Source organism: Zosterops lateralis (genome assembly GCF_965231275.1).
Source record: "Zosterops lateralis genome assembly, chromosome: 8".
In the NCBI taxonomy this organism is placed as follows: Eukaryota; Metazoa; Chordata; class Aves; order Passeriformes; family Zosteropidae; genus Zosterops; species Zosterops lateralis.
The window spans coordinates 34,885,842-34,913,684 of record NC_139768.1 but is presented as its reverse complement, the minus strand read 5'-3'; the positions used below and the strand labels follow the sequence as shown (position 1 = coordinate 34,913,684).

General features: G+C 41.5%; 1 protein-coding gene across 1 annotated transcript in view; it reads right to left on the bottom strand.

The window, feature by feature from the left end:
• CTNNA3 (catenin alpha 3) overlaps positions 1-27,843 on the bottom strand; it is a gene marked incomplete at its 3' end in the record, with an annotated part of 410,569 nt that overhangs the window by 39,638 nt on the left and 343,088 nt on the right. The window contains exons 14-15 of the mRNA XM_083865913.1: positions 18,217-18,309; positions 9,763-9,944 (exon numbers count right to left, since the gene is read on the bottom strand). Coding sequence (XP_083722039.1) covers positions 9,763-9,944; positions 18,217-18,309 — 275 coding nt within the window. The remainder of the gene's footprint in view (positions 1-9,762; positions 9,945-18,216; positions 18,310-27,843) is intronic.

The following is a 27,843-nucleotide window of genomic DNA, read 5'->3' as shown; positions in this document are numbered from 1 at the left end:
GAGAAGTGTGAAAACCATTGGCAGGGCTATGCAAACTGTGAAAGGTCCAGGTTTAATTAAAAAAGGTTGGAGCAGACTTCAGTCATAATTTCAGCAGAAAACAGCAGTTCAGCACTGTTTCTGTTGTTCACTGTGCTCCCAAGGTGAGCATTTGTGCACAGTTTTTTCTCAGAAGTACACATACGCCAGGAAGAAAACTAAACTAAAATATTACTAAATAAAATTAATTATATCAGAAATACAGTAAGAGTGCTTGCAACCCTGCAGCTTCTGGGAACAGTTATATTTCATTAGATGGCAACTCTATCCTAGCCTGACCCTTGGCCATAAAGAAATCAAAGGTTCTTTCCTGTGGAAATTATTTCCTGTGAGTTGATCACTTATTTGGTAGGGTGAAGAGAGGGATAAGAAATAATACAGCAGAAGTGATTTTGGAAAAACAAAAGCCTTAGCTCTCTGAAAAAACCATGCCTTCATCTGACAGAAAAGGGTGACTGCAGCAAGTGATGTAGTCCTTGTTCTAGGGAGGAGGGGAAAGCAGTAATAAAACAATAATTTAGGAACAACTGAAGTAATATACTTCAGTAGAGGAAATTCTAACTATACTTCTTGTCCCCAGCCTAGAATGTACTTCTGGCATCCCAAACAACCAAAGGAAGACACACCTGGGGAGCCTATAGCTGATTTGGGTACAGCTGGGTACCATATCAACCTGGTTTTCGGGGTGTGCTGTGCCTTCACCTCACCTACACAATGGCAGCAAACACATCTGGAACACAAAGAGACAAAACCTGGTTTTCCTCCAATGCTTATAACCTTATTGTACATGTGAATGTAAAAGAAAATAGTTTGTGTTATAAAATCTCTTTGCTTTGGAAAACATGACTTAAGGCATCAATTTTTCCCCGTTTTATATTCTGATAGAGAACCCTTGATGTACAAAGTTGATATCATTGCTAAGGGTAAAGAAGCAGGCGGAAGAGGGCAGGGAATCCCTGCACCTCACTCCCTTCCCTCCACTGCTCACTTGTCTCCCCACCGAGATGAGAGAGGCAGCTGAGACAACACCACCCCTTTACTGCACTCATCTCATCTCAGTAGCCACAGCCCCTCAGGGGGTTCCCTGAGGATATCAGCAAATTGTTGTGACCAGCTCTGCAAGGCCTATTCTGCCTTAAAAGCAATTCCCACTGATCTGTTTCCTTTAAGTTTCACTATCTGCAACTACTACTCATTTTTATATACCCCCATTAGGTGCTATCTGTATTACCAAGTTCACAAAGGCTGCACAAGTGACAACTCCAGACTCCTGTTTCACCAGCCAGGTCAACAGTGCCATACATCCATTCTTAGACAATAAATTGTCAAGAGAAATGTGGGTGTACATCATACTCTGAACATTACTGATCTCTTGTAAGCAAAACTTCCACTTGAATCAGCATTTAATTCAGAGGGGAAAAATGTAACTAATATTTTATGTCAAATTTCTGGTTGTAATTAATTCACTGCTGTGCCTACACTTCCAATGAAGGAGCTGATAATTGCAAAAGTTTCCAGTCATATTTCTTGGAAGCCCTCCAAAGGTTTAAGCTTCTAACTTCTGCTAATTAATTCAGGAAGAACCTGAACATATGGTGTTATAGCCAAAATATATATAGCATATACAAAATATAGCAAATAAATCCCATAAAAATAGGCCTATATTTTAAAGGGTAAGAAGCTGGGAGAGATGCTTTGCCTTTTTAATGACTACTTCTTTATCTTCCTAGGAGACATTGCTGGGTGCTCCCACCTAACAACATCTTGAGCAAAATAAATATAAAACCAAGACTTGCATCAAGACACTGCAGCTCAAAAGGCAGGTTTCATGCCGTGCCTTTGGAGAATGCTGCAGAACTGCCATTGTTAAAAGTTCCCTGAACACTGTCATGGCCATGGATTCCAGCCCATCACTGATCACCTCGTGCCCAGTATCCCACCTGACCTTGGTTCCCATTGTGGCCTGAGGTGGCCCTGCTGTGCCCGGTGCCACAGGCCCAGGGCAGCAGTGACCCTCAGTGCTGCTGCCCAGGCTCCCCTGGGCCCTGGCACAGGCCAGTGAAGCTCTGGCCTGCAGCCCAGCCCAGCCCAGCCCTGCCCTCTGGCTGGGCACTGGCCCTGCCTCGCCAGCAGCTTCTCCCCTGGGCAGGCTCAGGGACATGCTGCAGCCTGCCTTTGTGCCCCTCAAGGGCCATGGAGCTGCTCCCTTGCTCCTGGGCTGGCACTGCCAGTGGTTACAGCACCCCCGGCTGCTCCTACATGCTGCTGCTGCTGCTGCTGAAGGGAGTGGTGCTCAGGGCAAGTCCTGTCTGCGCTGGGATTACCCCTGGCCCCTGGCTCACCTCCCTCGGGGCAGCTGGGCCCGAACAACCTCCCTGCTGCTGCCCCAGGACAAGGAGGAAGGTGCTGAGGAGCGGCAGAGGAGCAGCCCCAGTGTGGCTGCCCTGCAGCAGCCCAGAGGTCACAGGTTCCTGTTTCCCGGGCTGGGGGCTGAGCTGAGCCCGCCTCTGCCCACCCTGTGAAATGCTGAACAGCCCCAGCTCCAGCGGAGCCCGGCGCCGCTCCCACAGGCACTGTGTTGACCTGCTGTGCCCAAAGGAGGTGTCCCACCACAGCCCTTCCAGCTGCCCAGGACATCTAGCCTGGAAACTTTCAAACTACTGCCTCAATTCCTCTTTACACTCCTGATGCCTCTGCCAACAGGAGCTCACACTTGGGAGTTCTGAAATCCCTTTGTCCTTTGACTACAGCAGACCCTAAAGACGAAAGGCAGAAGATGGCTCTTTCTGGCACAAGACATACACTTGTCACAAAAATGGGGTTGTATGTGCTGTAATGTACACCGATTTGTAGCTGATTTGCTTCTGGTCCTGGATGGATTTTTTGCCAGAGGCTACACAGATCTGTTTGTCTGCCTTATTTCTGATTTTGCTATATTTGAGTATGTCTCCATTTTATTAATTTGTTTTTGACTGCAGGTCCTCATGATCCTCTTTGCCAATCTCACTCTCTTCACTTTTTTTCCTCAACTTTTATGCTAAGGTTTGTAGTACTAGATACTTTGAAATAACTGTTATGCTAATTGTAATATTGCTAGGAATGCAAGGAATTCACTGAAATCTTACACAGGACTACAGGAAAACAAACAAACAAAAAAACCCCCACAAAACAACAACAACAAAAAACACCACCAAAAAAAACCAACTAAGCAACAGCTATTCAGCTATTCCCTCTGATCATTTTGAGGACTCCCTGCCTTCAAGTAAGTACCAGTCACACCTGGACACAGGGAGGTTGTGGCAGCATTGCTTTGTCCTCTGCTCACCCACACATGAGGTATGACTAACACATCAGCACAAAAGAGGAATTTTTAAACAACCAGCACAATCAAGAGCATTACTGTTTAAAATGGAACACACTTTCTTGGACTTCAATTTATAAAATTCTTTTAGGATGTGGAGCATGTAATTGCTCTAATCAGAGGAATTAATCTTCACAGCTTCCATGACTTCAAGGCATCCTATAGCAAGCAAGAACTGATTCAGAAGTGGCTTCACTTCCAGCAGTAAGTCAATTGAACACATCACACCACCAGTAAAGCACCACCAGATTTTTTAAGCTGACTTTTAAGCAGATGACTGGGAGAATTCTCTTTGTGAGAATGTATCTGGATTTCTACCTGTATATAGCAAATTTAGGAGTCATTTTCCATTCTAGCTGCAAAGGACTGTTTGTTTAAAATCAATTAAAGCGTTATCTTAAATTAACTTTCAGGTCCTTATGAAAAAGGCTCCATTCATTAAAAAGGTTCAATTTCTGAGCGCTGCGACTTGTATCAATATCTGGTTTTCTTGCAGGAAAATAAGAATTTTTTAAAAACAGTTTGCAATCATTGGCAATATAAAAAAGAAACTAGAAAGATCAAATATCAAGCCAAAAGAATTTTTTGTCATGTTTCTATTAAAAGTCTGACTGTAACTGTTAAGCCCAATAAAACAACAGTGTTATGTTCACTTTAATTTCAATTCCAAGGAAATGAAAGTTTCACAAATAAAGTTCCTTTTTTAAAAATAGTTTTTAAACAAAAGTACAAATTGTGAATGCCTCACCCTTCCAAGGGAAAAGGCAATAGATAAACTGTGAACTAATTACACACGTTCATCATATAGACAGATATCCACAATATAATTATGTCACTGAGAGAAGGAAGAAATAATAACAGAGCATCTTTCTATCCATTTGCTAAAGAGTTTTTATTTTCCCAGAAATTCCAAGAACAATTTCAGGGACTTAGAAGTTTCTCCTGCCTATACCAGAGCCTTCTGGGTGTCACGTGCTGCCTGCAATCAGCAGCAGTACTCAGAGATGAGACAAAATGTGTGTTTTGGCTTTGACAGCGAAGGCAGAGAACAGAAGAGCCCAAAACAGTTGTGGTTAAGGAACAACAGGTGACACGAAGGAACAGAAGACTGCAAAAACAATGCTGATGCATACAGGCCTGTCTGTGAATGTACTTGTCCCCTCCCTGCTGGGATGCTGACAGGCAGCTCCAGTTCATCCTTTCCCTTTAGCATTTCTACTCCAGTTATGAGTAATAGCAAAACCTGACTGCAGCTGTACATGACTCAGCTGTACTCTGCCACAGAAATGCTGCAGAGGAGAAGAAGAAATGTTGTGCTCGTTATCTTGGCCATTAGCTGTTCACTGTATTGGTTTCAAGTATTTACTGTGCTTTGTTAACCTGCAAAGAGCAGCCATGTGAAGGGTGTCCCTGTGCCTCTGATCCCCTGACATCCTCTGCAGCTGCACACTGCCACCACCAGAACCTGGGGCACTGAGGGAATTCTGACTCTTTAATCCCTATCAGAAGGATTTAAATCAACTCTGCATTCATGATCTACTGTGTTCGTTTAATAATACTACTATTGATGATAATTGTGCCTACTACGGGAAAATAAATCCACTTAGCTTGCAGGTAAATTGGATATATAAATACATGCAGCAACACTGTCACAGAGCCAAACTGTTAAATTATTTGTTTCTTTAAATGTTTCTCTTTTGGTTCGAAGACTTCAGTCCACCAGGCGATTTTCCCTTTGGAATAAGGGTTGTACAAAATAACCAATATCTTTGGATTTTATAGGTTTTTTTAGAAATTTTACTATGAAAGGATGAATATTTAGCACTTAATTATTACAACTATATTGAGTAGCAACTGCCAAATCAGATTCAATACTTGCTGGTGTATGAATTTAAGAATCAACTGAAATTACTTCTACTATAAAAGTGGCAGAAGCATCCACAAAAGTATCATATGAAATATCACATTCTATGCAAATTATCATTAATAAAGACACAGTAGTGGTGTAAAGGAAATTCAGACTCAGTCACAAGCTTTGAGAGATGGGCAGGACACAGATATTGGACTTCTGCCTTCAAAATCTTGACTTATTTGTGTAAATATTAGAAGCTCTGTGACCTTCAGGCAGAAGCAGCAGTATCAGCTGATTGTGCTACACGGTTTAACTTGGCACCCCTCAAGGATCCCTCACAAATGAGAGTCTATGTTTATTTGAGAGCAACAAACGCCATTACAGGCAGTCCTGCCAGGACAGTTGGGTGCCTGAGCACTGCAAGCCCTTCACCAGCATTGGTACCACTCAGCTAATGCAATTCTGCTGCTGCTTTTAACAGCAAGATGTAGCTGCTTAACCCTCTGTGCAGGAAGAAGGAAATTCTGCTAGCTCTGTTTGATAAGGCATGGACGATAAAACACAGCCAAGTATGCACACACACAACTGAACTGTTCTTGCTCAGGAAACAAATTAAAAGAACATCTTTACATAAGTAACATGAGGAGAACCTGCTCTTGACACAGAACCCAAATGAGAGGTTCACCTTCTTTGTCCAAGTCATTGTCTCCAAAATACCTGTCCTTTCTGATAACTCAGCTGGAAAGCACCTCTGATGACAAAACTTTTACAACTTCCAATCTTTAAGTGATTTTTGATGAAATAATTTTAAGTGGAAGTTGTTTGTTCTTATACAGCTTATGACATAAAACAGTGAGTAGCTATGAACTCTCAAAAGCATCCCAGACTGCCTAATGAAACAGTGCTGAGCAGTGAGTACCCTGAGATGAGCAGGGAGGAGAGGGAAAAGGGAAATTCCTACATGTATCTCAAGCTGAGTTGGGATTGCAATGACACTTAGTAATAAAGGTACCATTACCTTTTGTGGCACTGACAAACCAGATTGGTAACAGGGACAATACTGAGAAGGAGAGCTGGGATATAGGATTTCCATATGGGTGAGAGGAGCTGGATGGAGCTGATACAAATCTGAGGGCTAGAAGGGTCACAAAAAAAAAGGCAAAGAAAGCATCAGATTTCAGGGTGCAATGAAAAAGCTCCACAGAATTTCAAAAGAATCTGGCTGCTGGATGGGAAATAGCAGGATCACAGGTAACTCTGAAGTGGGAAGGGGCAACAGGAAAAGTAAATCAAATAGTGAGTTATGATGAGGAGTTTCATGGATTAACTCGACTAGAAATAGAAGCCTCTTCTGTCCTCTTTCTTTGTCTCACAGTCTCTTTGAGCCCAGTAACTACAGAACTGCCATCTCCATTTTGCTCTCCCAAGCAAAGACCAGAAGCCCAGATGAATTAAGGCTGAGGACTGTGGCTATTACCAGGTGAGAAGCTCTGCTTGACAAGGCAACTGCACTTGGTGGTAATCAGGAGTAATTACAGGAGTAATTACAGAGAGAAAAGTTTAGCCCAGCTGCAATCCCTGAAGTACTAGAGAATTACATGTAGCCTTACTACAAGGAAAAAGGGAGACAGATTTTGGAGGATATTTTTGCTAGATTTATTTTTTTCTAGTCTTGTTAATTTGTTTTGCCATTTTCACTATATTTCTCATATTAACTCCAATATTGATGCCATTTTAGAAACAAATGTCAAGTAGCAAAAACAAATACGAGACACTTTCTCACCAGTTTGCTGAGAGCTGCACCCTTTTGTTTAAATGAAGTGTTCATATGGTCCCATTTGGAATCTAATAACCCACAAAATGGGTAAGGGGTAAAAGCCCAGATTCTCATTTACAGTTTACACCTCAGAAAAGTGAGGGGGATTGTCCCAGAGCCTTCAACAGGCCCTGTGAATCCTGAACCCATGGGCTGCCTCCTGTCAGGACAGGCTCTGAAACAGCCCAGCCAGGTCAATTACCAGCACTGGTCTCTCTGTGGTGCATCTACAAAACCACCTCTGACACAGCAGCAAGCTCTGCCTGCTGTTCTAGTCTTACCTGAGCCCTGGTGATACCTTTCCTATCATCAAAGTGCTGTGAAAATCCTGCACAGAGACACCCTGCAGTCCTCTGTTTGAAGGAACTTTCCCTGGTGCACAGGGCTCAAACAGCAAAACTATTTTCAAGAACTTCATAGCAAAGCTCCCTTTATGTTTATACTGACCCTTCCTTGCTCCTTCCTCAACGGGAATTACAAGTTCCAGTGCTGTGATGCAAAGCACTGTTTGAATTAGATACATGTTCCCTTATATGAGCAAAAGGGATTTAGGTATGTTTATTGGCAAATATCTTTTTAATTGTAGTGCTGCTTTGGCAATGGAAAACAAAAATTGTGCTCCATTTACACATAAAGCTTAGGGAAAAACAGAACAAACAAATGCAACCTTGAGATTTTTCTTGTACATTTTTAGCCAGTCAGGAGAGAAATTAGAATATTTCCACTAAAATATTATTAAAACTGTTACAGCAGGTCAGGCCATTTCTTGCTAATTACTTCTACAGAAGACCAAGCAAAAAACCCAGAACTTCGAAAACCAGTCACTGAGATTAAATAATAATGAATGCAAGGTAATACCACATGCAGAACAACAGCACTCAGCTTATGTAACAAGCTACTCAAATACAGAAATTTACTATTTGTCTGAGTAGCTACAGAAATTTACTATTTGTCTGAGTAGCTTCTGATGTAACAAATACGAAATGTCAGGATCTTGTATTTCTTCCATGTTCAAGAACTTGGGAGTTACAGAGTGGCGAGCTCAGACCCTAAGGTGAGCTGGTGCTTGCTGTGCGTTCTGCAATATTCATGCCCTGGGTGTCCAGAGAAGGACAAAGGAGCTGGGAAGGGTCTGGAGTGGCTGAGGGAGCTGGGAAAGGGGCTTGGACTGAAGAAAAGGAGGCTCAGGGGGGACCCTGTGGCTCTGCACAACTCCCTGACAGGAGGGGACAGCCAGGGGAGGTTGGGCTCTGCTCTCAGGAAACAAGGGCCAGGATGAGGGAATGGCTTCAAGTTGCACCAAGGAGAGGTTTGTGTTAGGTATCAAGGAAAATTTCTCCACTGGAAGGGTAGTCCAGCATTGGAACAGGCTGTCCAGGGAAGTGATGGAATCACCACCCCTGGAAGTGTTCAAAAACATGTGAATATGGCACTTTGGGATGTGGTTTAGCAATGAACATAGTGGTGCTGGATTAATGGATGGACACAATGACCTTAAGGATCTTTTCCAACCTAAACAATTCTATGATCCAGATTTCCACAGAGAAGGAAGTGAAGAGCCAGACGTTTCTCAGCACATAAAACTGCCACCTTTGATAAGCAACAATTAGAGAAGAGCCACAAGAGCTCACCTGTTACTCAGGCAGATACAGACTTCATTTGGCATCTTAAAGAAGAAACAAATCTCTCACTGAAGGAGATATTTAAAACCAGCTTTATAACAGATCACAGACTTCTCCATGCAGGTCTTTACCCCCCTCTCACTTGGTGGATTTGGAAAGTGCCAGTGTGATAAAATGCAACAGCTGCCTTCCCCTGTAAGAGCCTGCACCAGAGCCCAGCTCTGTCCCAGCTGCTTCAGCTCGATGCAACCCTGCTCACTGACACCCACACAAAGATACAGAGATTGTTCTTTCTGTCTTGCATGGAAGGACTGATTTTATGAGGCACTAAGTGTCCTGCAAGAGTGGCTGTGTGTTAAGGCTTCACCTGTCAGCAACTATTTTACTGCTAACTACACCAGGGAGGGAAAGGAAGGACAGACACCACCACCTTCCTTTGTTATAATCCATTTGATTTACATAACATTTCATTCAGAGCATGGCAGAAAAAGCTCCTACACTTAAACTTGCTTCCTGTTTTAACAGAATCATCAGACACGTACTGGCAGCAGAAAGAAAGACCAGCTTTGAGAGCTACCTGCTGTGGTACTCTTCATTCATTGAACTACATCTAGCAGCACAAGAGTTCTGAAGAAAGCAATAGCAATAATGGGATATAAAATATGTATGAGTCTGAATGTACACTGTCACATGTGGGCTCTGTACAGCGTGTTTCATGCTTGACAGCATACTATGATACAAGTAGACAGAACAAGAGATGAGACAAATCTACAGCTTAAAATCGAGATTATTGTTACTTTCTCCCTTTCACTGGGAACAGAAACAGAATGCTAAAACATGTGCAAAATCCCTACCAAGAAATTAATAAGAGGAAAAAGGCAAAAAACTAGGGCTAGTTTAAAACATTACATCTCCCAACACTTCAGTGCTCCTACCTGATGTGTTGCATTAGCTGAGCCACTCAATTTTTCAGAGAGACTGTGACCTGACATTAAAAACTCTGTATTTGCTGCTGTGTGACAATGGCCTCCAGCATTTGTAAGTATCCAAGAACCATTTTTTACATAGTTACCTTGTGAAGTCAGTCATTTCCATCATAATCACACACATCCTCTTGGCCAGAACAATTATGTCATTGCTGGTATCATCCCAGATTTCAATCTCTGCATCAAGCTTACTCTTGACTTTTTTGAAATCAGCCACTTGCTCAGCTATCTTTTCCTTTTCAGCTTCTGGCAGTTGAGTCATCTTGGCCTAAAACAGAATAATTTGATCTGTAAAACATCTATTTTGGAGTATTTTCTTTTTTAAAAACAAAACCACTGCACATTAATAAATACACAGTTTAAATACACTATGGCCTGAGCCAACTGTTTGAGTCTGAGCGCTTGTAAATTTCAAAATTTCTATGTTGTCACTGGGTTGGGCCAAATGATCTCAGTGTAATGGGGATAGTGGTGTTCCTGAAACCATTAATTTTAACATAGTGAGAGAAAGAAGATTAAATTCTTCCAAAGAGCCTTTATGAAACATGACTGATAAATTTTCCTATTTCTTAGGGCTGAGGAGCCTAAGTCATTTTAAGTATGATTCATGTAGAAGTCACAAAATGCAGTATTGCTTCAGGTACAAAGTAATCAATGAAAAGGATTAAGTGTCCTGAAATAATCAGTATGCTCCTCTCTTCTGAGAAGGTTCTAGACTATCATCTTAGGAATTGAAAAATATTTATTTGTTCAAATAATCATCTTCTGTCTTTGCAGAAGACGAACAGATGAACGTCAGAAATCTGAATGTGAATAAAATTATCAAAAGCTCCTGAAAATGTAGCAGGGTGAGAGGAATGTTTTTGCCTAATGTTCTCCATGAGAAAGATGCCCAGCCTGCTGCAGCCATGGGTTACTCAGCCCTCCTGTGTCAGGAACAGGCCAGCAAGCAGCCAGGGGTCAGGATATTGCCTGGCCACACAGAGGTCCTGGCCCTTCCTCACACCTCCTATGCCAGGAGAGAGGAGCCATGTGGTGCTGCTGGTGCTGCTGGCTCTGGGGCCATGCTGGTTCTTGTCTCACACCTTCCCTTCAGGCCACCAGGAGCTCACAACTACACATAGCAATTATTAACACACTGTCATTACTCTATAATTACAAAATAAATACTTTGTGACTTATTCTTGTTTAGAAAACATTATCTACTACCAATAAAATGGAAAGTTAAGGCCATGGCTGAATTGTTTATAATTTAAAAAATGAGTCATCGGTTCTATACACAATGTGTATATTTTTCAAGCCACGCCTTTTCAGAGATTTTATTTACACCAGAATCACTGTCACAGGGTTAGCTTTCTGACTTACACAGATTACTGAAAATTATAGCTTTCCCAGCATGTACCTGTAACTGCAGTCACAAAACCACACAGAATCACAGAATGGTTAAGGGTGGAAGGAGCTGTCTTACAGTGGTCAGAATTAGAAAGTACAGCTGTTTTGAGGCTATTGCTCCCATAAAAAACCATTGCTCCATAAAAAAACCCAAAATGGGCTACAGAGGGAAGAGAACTTTCACGAACTCATACATTTTTGCTGATGGGTGGAACGTCTCTGGTATTTCCTAGCCCCAGCTTCAACACTGTTTTGAGTTCAAGATCACAGGCCTGGATCTTGAAACCACAAGAAAGATGACATTTTAATGAGGGAACTATGACATACAGCATCCTGCTATGTGCCAACAATAATGAGCTTCAGGTGAAATGAGACATTATCCACTGCAACAAAGGACAAAGGAAATTGTAATTCTTACCTTGTCTTTTCTTCCTTTCCCTCACACTACTTTAAAACCATGTCAAACAAAATAAAGCAATTGTATACAGAGCCTTTTAAGCACAGATTTAATTTTGTATTGAAATAAGCAACATAACAGTAATTGTGAAATAAAGATCTAAACTGAATGACTATTACATGAGTGCAGGCTTATTTTGTGCAGTGGGAGAAAATGATTTTTTCACTATTTCTTAGACAAAATGTTATTATTGCAGTAGCAGATAACAGTTACGACTAGGTGAGAGGACAAGCTATATGTGTGATATATCTTTCCTTCTAAAAAAAAGGTATTGATTTTTTCTTAAATTTTCTTGACTTAACTTTTCTGAAGGCTGTTTGTTCCTGGAGCTGGAGTCTCCAGCACTGAAGCTTGTGTTATTAGAATTGTCCCATATGCAACCTGACTTACCCTATGAGACTGGTGTTTCCTTTCATTACCTTTCCATGTCTCAGTCAGTTCTCTATCAAAGAAACTGAACTTCTAAGGCCATGTCAGGACACATGGCAGGTAACTAAGTGGTGAAGATTTTGACTCTTCTCTCCCTGGTACATCGCTGGCCAATGACATCCCCACCCTAAGAACTGCCCTTTTGCCTGTTTTTGTCTCCAACTGCTCTCCAGGGATTCGATTATCATATGAAGTTTGATTATGCTCTTAAAATCTCAGGCTGACATACAATTTTTCTTCCCTGACCCCTAAAACCAAATGACTGGCCAGATCCACACCAGCACCATTCTTACCACTTACAGGGACCAGGAAGGAAAGAAAGGCAACAGAAAGTAGCACAATACATTCAAGAAAAATCAAAGAATCTCCCTTGAAAATTATAGTTAACATTTCCAGCTTTGTAGGCTGCAATATGTCATGTAACTACAGAGAAGAAAAGAGGAAAATGCTGTTTTTCTGCAATTTTGTAGGTTACAAGGAAACAAACCCCAGCTTCCCAAATGAGCACATGAAAACCTTCTCAGAGCTTTTACAAGCAAGAACACAAAATAACCTGCTCTTCTCATACTGTAGTTATGAGGTAATGGCAGAGATCCTATAAGAACAGATCTGTACCCCTACTTTGTCGTGAGAACTGAGGTTTTCATTCCCCCAGAGCCCCAGCAGCCACAAGACGTCCTCTGGTCTGTTCCTGCTCTCCTGCTGCAGTCAGCTGAACATTTGGTGAAAAAGAACAGGACCCCTGCAAATCACCCCAAGTACAGAAATATTTTTCAATCACACTGTTTCACAACAGTTCCAATCATGACCTTTACCTGGTTTTTCTTGAACAAACTTTGTAGACCCACTGTCATAAAATACACATGTGTATTTTATGACCCCTGAGCAACCTGAGCTGGTGAGTGGCATCCCTGCCATGGAACAAAATGATCTTTGAGGTCTCTTCCAAGCCAAATCATTCCCTGAGTTTGATTCTGTTTGAGTGCCAGTATGTTCATAAGTGAATTCAGAGACATCACCAAGTCAAAAGGGATTCTGTTAAAATAGTAAGATGTGTCCACTACCTTTTACTACTACTTCTCCTACTGAAGGAATAACTTTGTGAGTTTCGATAAAGAGGTGACAGAGATGATGGTGGATATTTAGCACTCACAGCTAAGTGAATACACACCCCCAGGGATGAACTGTGTGGTGTGTGATGCTGACAGTGGGGAGAAGCTGTATTTCTTTCGATACTTTATTACCTGCTGTCACCAGCTGCCTTCTCTCAGTTTCAAGAACTGCAGCAAGGCTGCTCAAGTGCAGCATTCCTTAAACAAGTTCAGAGAGTGCCTCAGTTGTTCTGCCATGGCAGTTCCACTGTATTTTTAGATACAATATAATTGGATAAACTGGATAAAGAGGTAGAATTATTGGGAGATAGTAAACAAAGTGTTTAATGCCATTTTTGCATCAGTCCTCACTAAGAAGCCTTAGATGATGCAACTACAACGTATTAAATGTAATTTCTCTTTGTCTTGGGGCCATAGGCCTATAGATCAAAAAGCCTCATGTGCTAAGTCTGGGCTTCACCACCAGAGATTTGCCACTGGCTCTCACATCATCCTTACCAATAACCTGGAGAAATAAGGTCTACATGTAATCTCCAGTGGGTGGATATAATGTTGGGTAGAAAACTGCTTGCATTTATCAAGAACACACACCAGGCCAAGGGAAAAGCTGTGAAGGGAGCTGCCCTGGCACTGGCATTAGTCAGTGTTTCCATGGAGCCAAGAGTACACACCACCACTCACAGTGGAAGAGGCCTGGTTTACAATTCCAAGGGAACTTGAGAACTGATCTGGAAACATCACAGGGTATACCGCAGCTGAGACAAGGACAGGGTTCACCCCTCAGAAAAATCACAGCACACTCACAGAACTGAGACAGAACCAGCCATGGGCAGGTGGGTGGGTGGGCATTTGTAGTTGATAAAAGGCTGTGCTCTTGACAGAAAGGCAAACCTCATTAAAAAGCTCCTTCTGAACTATGCACACAGCAGGAAATAGTGCAAATCTCATGTGTGCTGTTGAAATCACAGGTGGCTTCACACATTTGGCAATATAAAGAGTCTGAACACAAAAGTCAAGAATTCATTAGCCAGCTGCAGAGCACCCAGAGGAGAGAGAGACTAACAGGACATATGGGAAAGGCTACCTTGAAGAGTAAATCAAGATTACTGGAGTTATTCAACCTGGAGTCTCCTAAAGAGACAGGCCATGGGAAAAGGATGTGCAAGTACATTAAAAGAAATACACATAGGAAGGAACCTCACATTCTCTGTGTCCATTGCAGATGAGCGCTAACATGTTAATTGCAACACATGAGGTGTAAGGACAATAATTTCCCAATAAACCACCAATTCCAGCAATGAGCTAAGTAGGGAGAGCAACGCAATTGTTCATATAAATGTGTGTGTCAAAAAGAAGTGTATTTATTCTGCCCTGCCCTGGATTAGCTGAGTTCTTAAGGTTCTTTCCAGCTCTGCTTTGGAGAAGTACATAATATCCTGCTACAACCTTAAGTATTTCAGTAACTTAATCTCTTCCCTTTATGGAAATTGGGTTAAAAATTGGCAAGAAAATTAAATGCTTTTGATGGATTATGACTCCTGACAGGGAACCTTTTGCTATGTATCAAGTGTCAAAATTACTGTTCAGAGAACCTACTCAAAATTACAGCAGTTATTTTCATTATGCTTGAATTCTTATCAGTATTTCATGCTTGTGTAGGGCTTTGATAAAAATTAGAGTAAAAAATATTCTAAAATTGACTTTTTTATTAACAAAATAGTACATGCTTCCCATTAACATACACCAGCGTTTCATTTAATGTAGGAATTTAAATGTACAATATTTTCTACTTGAATAAAAGTGGCTAATTAATCTGATGGCAAACCTAACTTCCATTCAAACTACTTTTTTTCATGCAAATATCAACAATTCTTCTTGGTCTTTACTGTTTTATTTACTCTTAGAGATTTTTAGAGCTATATATTCTTATATTTTTAGAGCTATATAACTGATTGCTATATTTCAAATGCAATACAAATAAAACAATGAAATAACTTTGCCTGGATTTTCTCATTCACAGAACATTCTGAATCAATTTTTATCCACCCAGAATTGTTGCACAAACACAGTGTGCAACAAAAGGGTATAAAAAATTATCTTAATCTCAGACATTTTTGTCCATGCATCCACAACATTGTCTGCAGAACTCTGAGAAAAAAAAAGTGGGTGTGATGCTGCCCGAAAGAGTTCTACTCTTGCCACCTCTAAGTGGATTAAGTTGTGAGATAAAACATTTTGCCTTTTCCTCAATATGATGACCTTAACCTGCAGCAGCAACTTTGAACTTAAGTTAAACTGCTCTCATCACTAATTTAGTAATGTCAAACACTTGAAATATTTTTTCCTGATCATTAACATGTATACTGTCTTCTGGGTTTAAAATGAAGTGGGCAAAATCTTACTTGCCCTGCTCGTCAGCACAGAATCCCATGATAGTGAGCCACTATCTCCCTCAGTGGAATTACACTGATCATGACAGCATAAATTAGTCTGTGATAAGCCTCCACAATTTACACACAGCTAACTTTCAGCTGGGAAAAACTGCATTAGTCCTTAGATCCAAAAGCAGTACCTGTTTTTATAGAAGCTAAAGTTTTGATCTAAAGGAACTTCTTCTTCAAGGATGTAAAATCATCCTACAAATAATCATCAGTATTTTTATCCAGTTTAAATACCCAGAGATCTCACAGCACATTGCCCAAGTTGACCTGTATCCCCGAGCCTGGGATGTTGCCAGAGGCACTATCAGATTCATCTTAGAAATAGGAAATTATCTGAGGGAAGAGATCAATGAAGTAACATTTGCAAGATGAGTCAGGAAGATAAATACGAGGCCAAATTTCAGTCCTACTATCTCACCACTAACCTCTACTCTCTCTCTTTATGGAGACAGAATCTGAAGGTGTGATTAATAATACATGACTTTTTCATACATAAGGGAAACAGGATTTGCTAGTTAAGATGTAGCCTTTGTTACAAGTGGCATACACACATCACATCTGGTTTTATATGTTGTGATAAAAACAGGAAGAAAAAAGGCATCAGTTCCCTGTTGGAGCAGTAAGAGATGTGGCATCCAAGAAATTACAACACTCTTGACAAAGGAAGAGGAATCGAGAGTGCTCCTATGCAGCATGAGTATGGAGTCAGATATGTATAAATAAAACTGAATTATTATAGCTGAAATGCCCAAGAGAAAGAACTCAGGGAGGAAAAAAGGCTGCTTTGCAGCCTTACCAAAGCACTTTTGGAACAGTCATTTCTGGTGTCAACACTGCACACAAAAGCCTCCCAACAGGACACAAAGCTGCTGCACCACGCAGAACCACACACTGCCTAAACCTTAACATCTACCTTCCCTGCACAGATTCCTCATATTGCTAAACGGCTTCTGAGTATAAGTCTTCAAATATCAATATCAAATAGCACTCCAAACAAAGGGGCCTTAAATCACTGTTCTTGTTTGCAGCTACTAGATTTGTTAAGAAGTCTTTTTTTAAAAAAGTATGCGCAGGTGCCTGTCAATATGGTATTTCAGGCTGAGTGCATACATATATAATTTAGTCAAAGCTATAATTTTCTATTGCTTTTGGGGGGGTAATGTGCCATTTATGGCTCCGATAGCAGGACCTGAAATCTAGGAAAATTGTTTCTAAACTATAGAATCAGGTTTTAAGCCATGACCTCTATCTAGATGTCACAAAAAAAAGAGCACTTACAGTAACTGTATTATTTTAGGGAGAAATGGAAAAAAATAGAAATGCCCATAGTATAATTTTAAAGTACCGAGGGGTTTTACCTGTATTAACCCCAGTCTGTGTGGGTTAGACCCACATATCTGAGGGCCAGCCTTGCAGAGACATGGCTAATAAAAATGAGTGAGAGGCTAATCACGGGTGCTTTGAAAAAAAAAACATGGTTTTAATAAAGGTGGAAAATAACACAAAAACAAAATAACAAAGCCGAGCACAGCACAGAGACAAACCTCTTGCTGCTACAGCACCTCTAAACGTGAGAAGTGAAAGCAAAAAGCGTGGAGTTCCTTTGTTCTCTCTCTTTTGTACCTAAGGGCTCAGGCGGGCTTTTTGGGCCTTGGCCCAATGAGAAAAACAACATTCTCTGAGTAACATTTCCAGGGTCCAGTCTACATTTCTGTCCAGTCTACAATTGGCTGCCTCTGAGCCAATTGCAAAGAGAAATCCACAGAACTTTCCAGCTAACTTCTTAACATGTCAAAAGGTAAAGTGAGACCCTTTCCCTATAAAGGACACCTGGTAAAGGTATAGAGATTGCATTCTTACAAGTCTGTGCACAAGAGTCCCTTCCACCTCACAAGGAGAAGCACATCCCAGAGACATCTCCCCACAGCACCAATCTTACCTCTGATTGCTAACAGCCAGCTCCCTACCTGCCACTGTCCTCAGCATCTACTTCTTTTGGGGTTTGTGCCCTCTCAAGTATGTGTTACTAATGATTTTCTTTCCAAAGAAAAACAGCCCCTTAAAGAAGTACTCTGGTTTAGCTGAGGAGTAGAAGACCATGCATGAAAATGTGGTTTTTGAAAGCTTTAGTGCATCTTTTCTTGTTCTATTTTGACAGTATCTCCAAACTACTACTGGTGTTTTGGCAGAAAGAGAACACAGGAGGAGAACACAGCAGCATTCCCCTGCTCACAGTGCTCCTCCATGCCCTGGTATGGGTTATACTCATACCTCTGAGGGTCCAGCCTGGCAGAAACATGGCAAAAATCAACTAGTGAGACAGCATGTGTCTTGAAAAATCAAAAAGGTTTTAATAAAGAAGGAGAACAATACAAAAACAAGAACAAAGCCAAGCGCAGTACAGAGACAAGTCTCCTACTTGCGATAACACCTTGAAAGGCACGGAGTTTCTTTGTTCTCTCTCTTTAGTACTTAACAGCCTAGGTGGGCTTTTTGGCCCCTGGCCAAATGAGATGAACAACAGACTTTGAGCTCTTTGGAGCCCAATCCATGCTTCTGTGCTGGCTCTGAGCCAATTACAATGAGAAAAACACAGAACTTTCCAGCTAAACTTCCTAAAATATCTAAAGGTAAGCAGAAACTCTTTCCCTATTTGGAAGCACCTACTGGAGGTGTGGGGTGCAGCACCACACCGTGGGTCACACGTACCCGGTCAGTCTTCCCCTCGGTCTGGACGCTGGTTCGGCTGCGCGTGTCGTGCTCCTCCTCCAGGTCAGACACGTCCTCCAGCTCCTCGGGTGTCTGAAAGGCAGGACAGGGAGGTTATTCTCTGTCACACTGGGAATCTGGCTGCTCATGTCAAACACATCCTAGCTGGTCTAAGGTAAGGTCTGATGAAGGTTCCAGCCGTTACTAAACTCTCTGTTTAAATTGGTGCTGCTGCTAGCAAAGATGTCTAACAAGAAACCTTTACATGACAAGAACGGATTGTGAATGTGTCACTTACCACTTCTATTAAGCAGCACAAGTTCCTGCACTACCAGAAAAAATAAGTGTCCTTAATTTGCTATTTTTATACATGGCATTATTTCATATGCCATTTTCTGTTCCTTTTAGTCACATCAGCTGCCAGTTGATTTTGTGACTGTTTAATTTACAACAAGAAATTTTCTATATGATCCAGGTCTTCAGATTTATTTACTGCTTCCCTTTAACCAAAATATTATTAAAAGAAAAGGATTTTCATGCAGAAGTTGTGAATTTTATCAAAAATACCGTAACAAAAAACCCACAATGAACACGACTTTATAAAGGACACTAAATATAACATTAAAACCAAGTTTCTTCTATCAACAAAACACTACACAATGAAGCATACAAGGTTTTAGGGATTACAAACCACTTAAAAAATAATACTGGTTCTGCCGATGCAATAGGGCAAAGTCAAGAAATTTTACTTTATCAAGTAAATTCACACTTTTAAGAAGCAAAAATATATAGGACCAAGCTTGACAAAGCTGATGACAGATTTACCACCACCTTGACATCTAGAGTTCCAATTAGAGGGAAATCCTGATGTTCCAAGTCCTCCAAAAGCCTGACATTCCAAGAGAAACATGACAAGACCAGGACTATCAGATAACCTCAGTAAAAGACAGGCACAAAAAACCCCAGCCATTACTTTTACCCAATTTTCAATCAAGTCAAATATAATGTATTTAATCCAGAATTGCTGTATATTCTCACCTCCATGTTTTTACTATCAAGGCATATACAAAGAAGATCTGTTGAGAGGAATACTGCAGAGTTCTGTTATTTTATTTCTGGGTCCATAGCACGATAATGGCACTGCACTAACCTGAATAAATCCACCTGCATGCATTTGAGTCCTTTGAGAAAGAACCTCTGTGGTCAGAGGGTGGTACATAAACCACAGAGTTCAACAGCAGCCTTGAAACAAGGCTGAAATAAGCGCTCCATTGCTTCAGCAGCACACAGACAATTTCACCCACTGAAGAAAATCATCGTTTCTATGAGATAACACTGCAACAAATAACTCCGTGTTGGTGTACAAGTTGGCAGAAATAGAACGCTGGGGCTGATAAATGAACCTAAATTTCTTCAAGAAAACAGGCAATCCATTTTTGGGACAAAGATAATCATAATGCTACACTCCCAGAGTGGGGGGAAAGAACATTTTATTTTCAGGCAAAGACTAACATGGTGACCAAGTCTCAGTTTGAATACTGGAATTAGACCTAGTAAGAATTCCACAGTAGCCAAAGGCTGTTACCACACAAAGTTGTTGAAAAAAGCTGCAGTATGAAAGCAAAACGAAATTTTGGTGGTGGTGGATATCCCTGCAATAAAAAAAAACTATCACAAACTCACTTTAATTGAAACATTTAGGGACACTCTTATTAGAGGACCAATAACATAAAGGATGTTAAAACAGTAACTTCAGCTTCTCAGGATTACACTGACTCCCTCAGGCAGGTAAGAGCCTTGATTAAGTGTACAGAAAAAAAGAAATCTTTTTCCTTTTAAAGTTAAACAATACTTGGGTTATTAATACGATTCTTAGGTTTCTATAAAATTAGTTTGGAATTTTTTTCCCCAATCATCATAAAGCTGGATTCATGGCAGCAGAGCCTCATTTCTTCCTGGGTGAACAGGTACTTGAGAATCACACACTTCCAATACAGAGTTCCTTTCTTCTATAAAATGTAGAATTCAAAATGTTGTGACAGGGTAGAATGGTTAAGAACTTTAAACAGTCACATTATATGCTGGTGAATTTTAGGTAATGTGTTTAAGAGCTTGTTGTGGTTTGAAAGCAAAATGAATGAGAGGCTCCAAGTCAGAGATATAATTTAATAAGAAGAAAGGTAAAAAGGTAAAAACAAAATAAAATAAATGCAATAACACAAAGGATCACTGACAGAGTCAGAATACAACCTGAGCAGGATGGTGGAAGCAGTCCAGGTGAGGTGCTCTTCCTGAAGCAGTGATCCTGTAGAAAGGTCTGGCAGCCCTGCTCCTCTGGGAATCCAGTGGATAAGTGCCCTTGCACTGTCCCACATACCAGCTTATATCTAGGTGAGAATGCTTGGCTCCTCCCCCTGGGCAGAGCATCTCACAATAGCATGAGAAGTGTGAAATGGGTCTTTGACGGCCCATTAACAGAGATAACCCCTAGAGGGAGTTACCTGTGACTCATGGGCCATTAGCAGAAGACAGCCAAAAAGTCATTAGCAGAAGACACCCCAAAGGCATTAATGGGCCATTAGCAGAAGACAATCCAAAGGCCATTAGCAGAAGAGGCAGGGGGCTTGGGAAAACACTAGCCTACCTGGTTTCAACAGTTCATGAAAATGGTGATAGAATAAATACTTTGTGTACATCCTACACTGCAACCCAGGACAGAGCTTTATACCATTATTACTCCACAACAAACTGTATATATTTACAGAGTGATTATTTTAGGGCCATCAAGAGAATTATGTAGAATTCCCCTGATATAATTTTTCTGTGAAGTCAAGCTATGTAAATATGACCAGCCTCAACATGGAAACATTAGCAAAGAGGTCAGCAAAAGGACAGCAGGATAAGGCACCTTTCAATGGCAGTCTCAGGTAAGCTTTCTGAAGATGAAACTATCATTATATTAATCTGATCTGGCACTTTACAAACTGCAAATGGTAGAGCAGAGATTCCCTTCCAGCTGCACTGGCATAGGGATTCCCTCTCCAATTCTGTATCATAGCCAGAATATTGACTCAGAGTCTAAGTGCTGCTCACCCGAACCCCTTATGGGCTAAATGCTGTCAGAGTCCCACTTGGTTTTAAATTGCCTATGCCCTTTTCATGTTAGTAAAATCTGTTTGTGGCTGGGATGAAAAGTTTCCTGCACAAAGCCCACTCTCCCAGCTAGAGGACTGCACTCCCATCAAGCTCTCCCCAAGTCATTCTCTCCAAAGTCCAGATCTGCCATGTTTTGAATTGTTGGTACCACAGAATTCAGAAAAACAAACAAACCTATCAAGTTATTCAAGGATATTTCATGCAAATGGAAGTTGTTGATTTATCAAACCTTTAATCACAAACCATAAACTACTGTCATTTTCAGACACACCAAAATTGAAAAAAAACTCCCTACTATAATAACGAGAACAACAGAAGTGGTTTCTCAATTCTTTTCTCTCCATGGAAGCTCTTTTATGTAATTCAAAGCAAAATCTGTGATTTTTTTCATGTTACTCTTGTGATTCAGTATTTATTAAATACCTGAGACACACCTCTATCTGCTTATATGAATATTCTATATTCCAGCACATGGCTATTCAAACGGAATGTCTGATGATTGTATGGTTAAACATGAGGGCTTGCAATACAAAATCAATTGTATTGATGTGCTAGCATCAATAAACAAAAGTTGTGCACACAGACAACAGCACAGCTGGAGGACCGGAGTGAGGACCATGGAAGGAAGTCGAAGGTGTTTTTTAAGACTCCTAACAGGCATCTTATCAACTGCAAGTGACAGAAGAGGAAGAGATTTGAGTTCTGCAGTCAGTGACACAATGAATACAAGACATAAATGGCAGATTCACTGCAAGACATACAGAGGATGGAATTTCCAGTAAATCTAAGGAAGAATGATGATGGGTAAAATGAAGAACAAGACTCCAGCCAGCAACAATGTACAGATTCATGTGTAACACAGTGGTAAACAGTTTATAAACAAATTTGAACAGAGAAAAAGTAGGTTTCCAGCAGCCACTGGAGAACTCTTGGATCCTCTACCCTAGAGCTGCTGGAGGAGGGGAGAAATGCATTCCAAGATGAAGGCTGAGCAGCCTACACCACCACCAAGGTGATGGAGCAGCTGGCAGTGAAAGCAAGGCACGAGGGTGCACAGGACGCCTGCCCAGCCCCCAGCCAGGGCTGCAAGAGATGCCAGTCCTTAGTGAAAAGCCTTTGCTGATCCTGACAACGCACTCAGGTATATTCCTACACATCCATTCTAGGCTGTAATTCCATTACTGTGCCTGACAAGCTACACAAGTAGTATGTACTCCTTTTCACATTTCAGTGATTGCAATAAATCTGCATTCTCAGTGGGTTTGCTACTGAAGACTCAGGCTGAGGACTCAAAGTTGTATTTATAGCAAAGTCTAATACTGATGAATTTGACACCTTGCTGGTACTCAACTCCAAGCCACAACAGCAAGTCATTACTATTGCACCCAGGTGATTTCAGGATATGAATTACCTTTTCATCTATGAAATGAAAACCACTCTCTGCTGACAAACCTTTTAATTTTCTTTTCTACAAGGGTTTTAAAGAGAATAATTAATAAAACCAAGGTCTGACCCTAGTCTTTAGATCTCTGCCAGTTTTTCAAAACTGGTTGCAAATGTGCTTTTCGGTTTATCTGGTTTTTAATCCAAGCTTTGTAGAACAATTCACTTGAACTAAGTCTCACAGCGTCTTCTCTAACACAGTTTTTTATACAAACTCTCTTCAGAAGCAATTATCCAAAGAACTTTATCTATATCATTTGTTTGCAATATGTTAAAAATGGGCGGAGATAATATTTTTCTCCTTAAAATGTCTTGATTAATCAGCTTTTACAAGGGTGGCTTGAGGGATGGGCAGCCCTTCTGGGTTCACCCTGAGGAGGAGGGTCTTGTTCGGCTCTGCAGGCTTAAGTTGCTGTACAGCTGGGAGCTCCTTCCTCGTCGGGGGTCCAAGGAGTTCTTGCTTTCGTTGGGTTGGTCTGGGGGTCTGCTTCTTCTTAGGTACTTTTTAGGTTAGAGCGAGTTACAAAAAATTGTTCATTAATACTTTAGGGTATACACGGTTTAGTACTGTTTTTTGTGTGTTCAAATTTTACATGGATTTGTTTTGGTAGGGGTTTTTTGGTTTTAAAAGAGTCCCAGGTTACATTGGGGTTTTTTTAATTTGCATGTTGGTTGCTGGGGTCGCCTGGGGGTGTTTGCGTAATCACCGCAGTGGCAGCCTCATGGCGGGCGGGCTGGGGTCGTGTGTGCCGCGGCTTGCAGTTTCATGGCGGCAGCTGGGGTCCTGCAGCGGGAGCCGTGGCGACCACGTGCGGGGAGGAAACAGGGACGGCCGCACGTGTTGGGGGAACAGGGATGGCCACGGTGCGGGACATGGAGGCCGGGCCGGGCCGCCCCGAGGCAAGCGAGTCAGTCTGGAGGCGGGGGGGGAAGTGGTAGCTGCGACAGCCATGTGGGCCCCGGGAGCGGGCCGCCCTGTTGGCAGAGCCATGCCGGAGCGGTGGCAGCAGTGGGAGTGCGAGTTTGGGCCGGCTTTCACTTTCAGTTTCTTCGTTGGCTGGGGTCTTGCAGTGGCGGCGTCCTGGCGGCGATTCGCGGCTTTGGGAGCGGTGGTGATGGGTGGCTTGGACCCACACCGGCAGCCGCTCTGTGGCGGGAGCGCGGGCTCAGGCCAGCATCTCAGGAGGAGGAGGGGCGGCAGTGCTGGCGGTTGCTGTGCAGGCTCTTTCGTGGGCTCAGTGGTGGGGGTGCAGGTCCGGCATCCGTGGGGGGGGGCTGCTGCAGGCGCGGGGGCTCCTCTCTCCTCCAGCTGCTTGGGGCGGGGGGGTGCAGTTTTCAAAGAGCTCCCTCCCCTTTTTGTCTACAAAGGTGGCTTTTCATTGTTACATTACAATTTAAAACATTTAAAACCTTAATACACTTAATACACAACAACCAAGGGTTTTAACACTCTAAATTTTCAACATATACTTAGGAGTTCTCTAATTTTCATTCTTTTCACATGGAACCATCAATCCTGCCAATAAAGGGTCTCAGCTGCTAGAACATAATGCAGAGCCAGGTTTAAAATCCCAAAATACACAACATAAATGGACAACGAGGTATCATGGTGTGAAAGGAAGCTATCTCCTCTTATCTAACATTCAATTAAATGCTGACCTTCACACTGTCATTATATGCTCTTATGCTTTATCTTATCTTGGTTTCAACAGGTTCATCAGTCATTCTTTTTCACAGATCAACACTAAAATGCAAAGCAGACTAACACCTTAACGGGAGCTAAGCTGATGACTGATGTCTTTATTTTACCACTGCAAATGCTGTTATTTGTGCTATGTAAATCCCAGAGCAGCAGCAGAATGTTTGCATGCGCTCCAGGAGGATCAGAGTTTGTCTATTATGTCCTTCAGTGAGCACACAATGGCTTTACAGAGATTATCAATTCTACTGTGGACATTTGCCTAACGCCCAGATTTTGAACATCTCATCCTGTCAGGCTGCATGTCACTCAGTGTAACAAACCATGGTACATGTGTCACAAATGCAAAAATATCATGCACTGCAAATATTTAGCTACCGTGTGATATTTTTGTGTATTAGTCACAACACCATCATTATCTCACACTTAATTCTGCCAGATGACACACTGCCAGAGCAAGAGTTTTGATGGGCTAGAAAGAGAATAAGGAACTGCAAGCATTGTTTATCTTTTCTGCCAAGCTGAGCAAGAGCCTCACGTAATTGCTCCTATCTAGTCATTTAAAGTACTTATCGTGTTTTTGCTAAAAGCACTTGAGTGTTGAGAACAATAAACCCCACAAAGGTCAAATTAAAATACTATGTTCTTAATCTGTCAATATTGTGACATCTGAATGGTAAATACCATCCCCTCAGTTAAAGATGATCACGTGTCTATTCCTGAAATCTATTTGTGGCAGTTCCCTTCACATGGTATCTTTAGCATACCACGTTATTTGGGATATTGTTAACAAAAATCAACAAATGATTAATTAAGCCAGAAAGCAGAATTCTGTCTTTGACAGAAGTATTGTCACCATGGACAGGCAAGGAATTTGTCATCAAAAAATAGTAAAATCATTATCCTGCCATAGGCTGTACACATTTGCATTTTCAAATGGTATTAAACATTTCTTGTTACTGACAGAGAAAATTCTGCGAAGTACTTTTTTATATATTAAAGTTGTAATTCCTGTTAAGATCAGTGAAAATATAAACTTTGGTGAAGAACAAAGAGTTTAATTATGAGAATAAGTGGTGACCTTTTGATACTGAAAGATGAAACTATTTTCAATAATAAAAGATGTTACAGGATAAAGAGTAGAGGTTTTAAAACTAAGAAATGCTGTGAACCCACAGCATGGGGCAAAAGTTGCCTTTTTGTTACTGGATCCTTGGAGGTTTTGTTTGCTCATTTCACAAGTCATTTTATAATGTTCTGGTCCAGGAGATTAAGACCAAAAAAGTTAAAATTAATCAGCATTAGAGACAGCAAGGCAGATCAATAGCCTGATTCCACGTGACAAATCTTGTGCCTCCAAGTCTCACTGGGCATACATTAGGAAAACAGTCTTCTCAACAACCAGCCAGGAGATAGGGAACACCTGAACTGAGGAGTGGAACCGAAGAGTTTAAAGTGAAAATTCTGAGTACTGCCCTCTGAAAATCCTTTTAAAGAAAAACTGTGAACTTGGCACAGCTAAGTAAATTGGCACAGAGAGTTTCAGGACCTGTTTTCTATCCTAAGCTACATTTTTTGTGCTGGGAACATGCATTTCAGCTCTGTTCTGATTGCTTCTTCTTTCCTTTCCCCGATAGTACTTTGTACGTATGCCACTCTCGTGTAATGCCTACAGCAATTCAAAGAGAAATTTACTCTGGAAATACTGACCTAGTTATGCTGCACAAAAGCTCTGAGCACATCTTTAACTCTAAAAAGTTAGGGGAAACTTGACAGCTGCCTGAAAATCCCATCTGGTAATGGTATTGTAGCCAAAAGGGTTGAAAGATAACAGCAGGGTAACATTTACAAACAAGGTAACAGTTTTATAAAACCAACAACATCATCCAAAAAGAAGCTAAGATTTCAACGGTGCAAAGCCTTCACCAGGTTACCTGAGGACTCACTTAGGAACCTGAAAGCTTTACTTTTTTTCTAGTTATTTTATTTCAAGAAAGCACTCTTCTGGGTGTAACTTTTTAAAAATAATTTCAAATCCCTAAGAACAAAAGACGATCAAACATAGGTATTACAATCACACAACTCTGCTGTAACCTAAGCCCCTGCCTTGATTCCACAAGAACCGTGACAACTGATACACAGCTTCATGCAACGAACAGCCTTTGCTTATGTCTATATAGTAGGAAAAATCGTCATATGGCTGAGAAGCTTCCCTTCTAAACTCAGAAAACTGGTAATTAACAAGAATAGAACAGTAGGCTTTAATGCAAGTGATTTGCTCTTCAACTATCTAAAATATATTCCCCGTTCCCTCTGCTGAGTTGACATACATTTGCTCCATCTAGTGGGAAGCTAATTAAGACATTTCATTTATAATGGAAATACTTGTTCAGCTGTTTAAAAATGGATTGTGAAAAAGAATTAAGCCATTGTTCTTTTGCTAGTAATCTTCATAAAGCAAATTATATATGCTCTTATATGTGAGCAGCTTATAGCTGTGTTGAAATAGATTTCTAAACATCAACTCAACACTTGAAAATGAGAAGAGATTAGACACCTTGTTTTCTCTCTCTTAACTGTATCTATTAAACCAAAACATCTTTACTGTTGGCCTGGCTATCTGCAAAGGCAACCAGAGAGGTGCTCTGCATTTTGCCTCTGGGAAAATTTGTAATGGTTCCCATTTTTAATAAAAGCCAGAGAAACAAACTGACCAAGCCCAGGCAGCTCAATCTCCTATCAGTCCCTGGAGTGTCATGGCCTGAGTGTCACTGAGAAAGGCCCTGCACACCATCTCCCAGGTGCTGTAGCTAAACTAGGCCATCAGCCTTTGGCTGTGGGGCTCCAAGGGCACTTATCCCAGGCTATGCCCACCTGGGAACACAAGGAGCACCACAGGTGTGTGTGTGAAGGGCTGCAGGACATCCCTGCCAAGGGCAGGGGAGCTGCAGGAGCACACACTCAGCAGGTCTGCACTGACACCAGGGGAAACTGCCCGGGCTCTGTGCTAGGGCTGCCATCCAGATGGACTGATGCACTCTGCAGAAAGGGGCTGACAGGAATCTTCTAAAACTCGCTGAGGGAAAATTCAAACCCTGGAACCCAGAAAGGCAGAAACTATAAACAAAACAAGCTGGGGCTGCCTGACTTCAGAGCAGACCAGCTGAAAAGGACCTTGGGCTTTTGGCACAAAGAACACTGGGCAGGAGCCAATAGTGCTCCTTGGCAGCAACACACAGCATCCTGGGATGGAGTGAGGTGTGGCAAGATAAATCCATTTCTGAGAACCAGAGAGTTGAAATTATACTTTAAAACCATATGATAGAGTC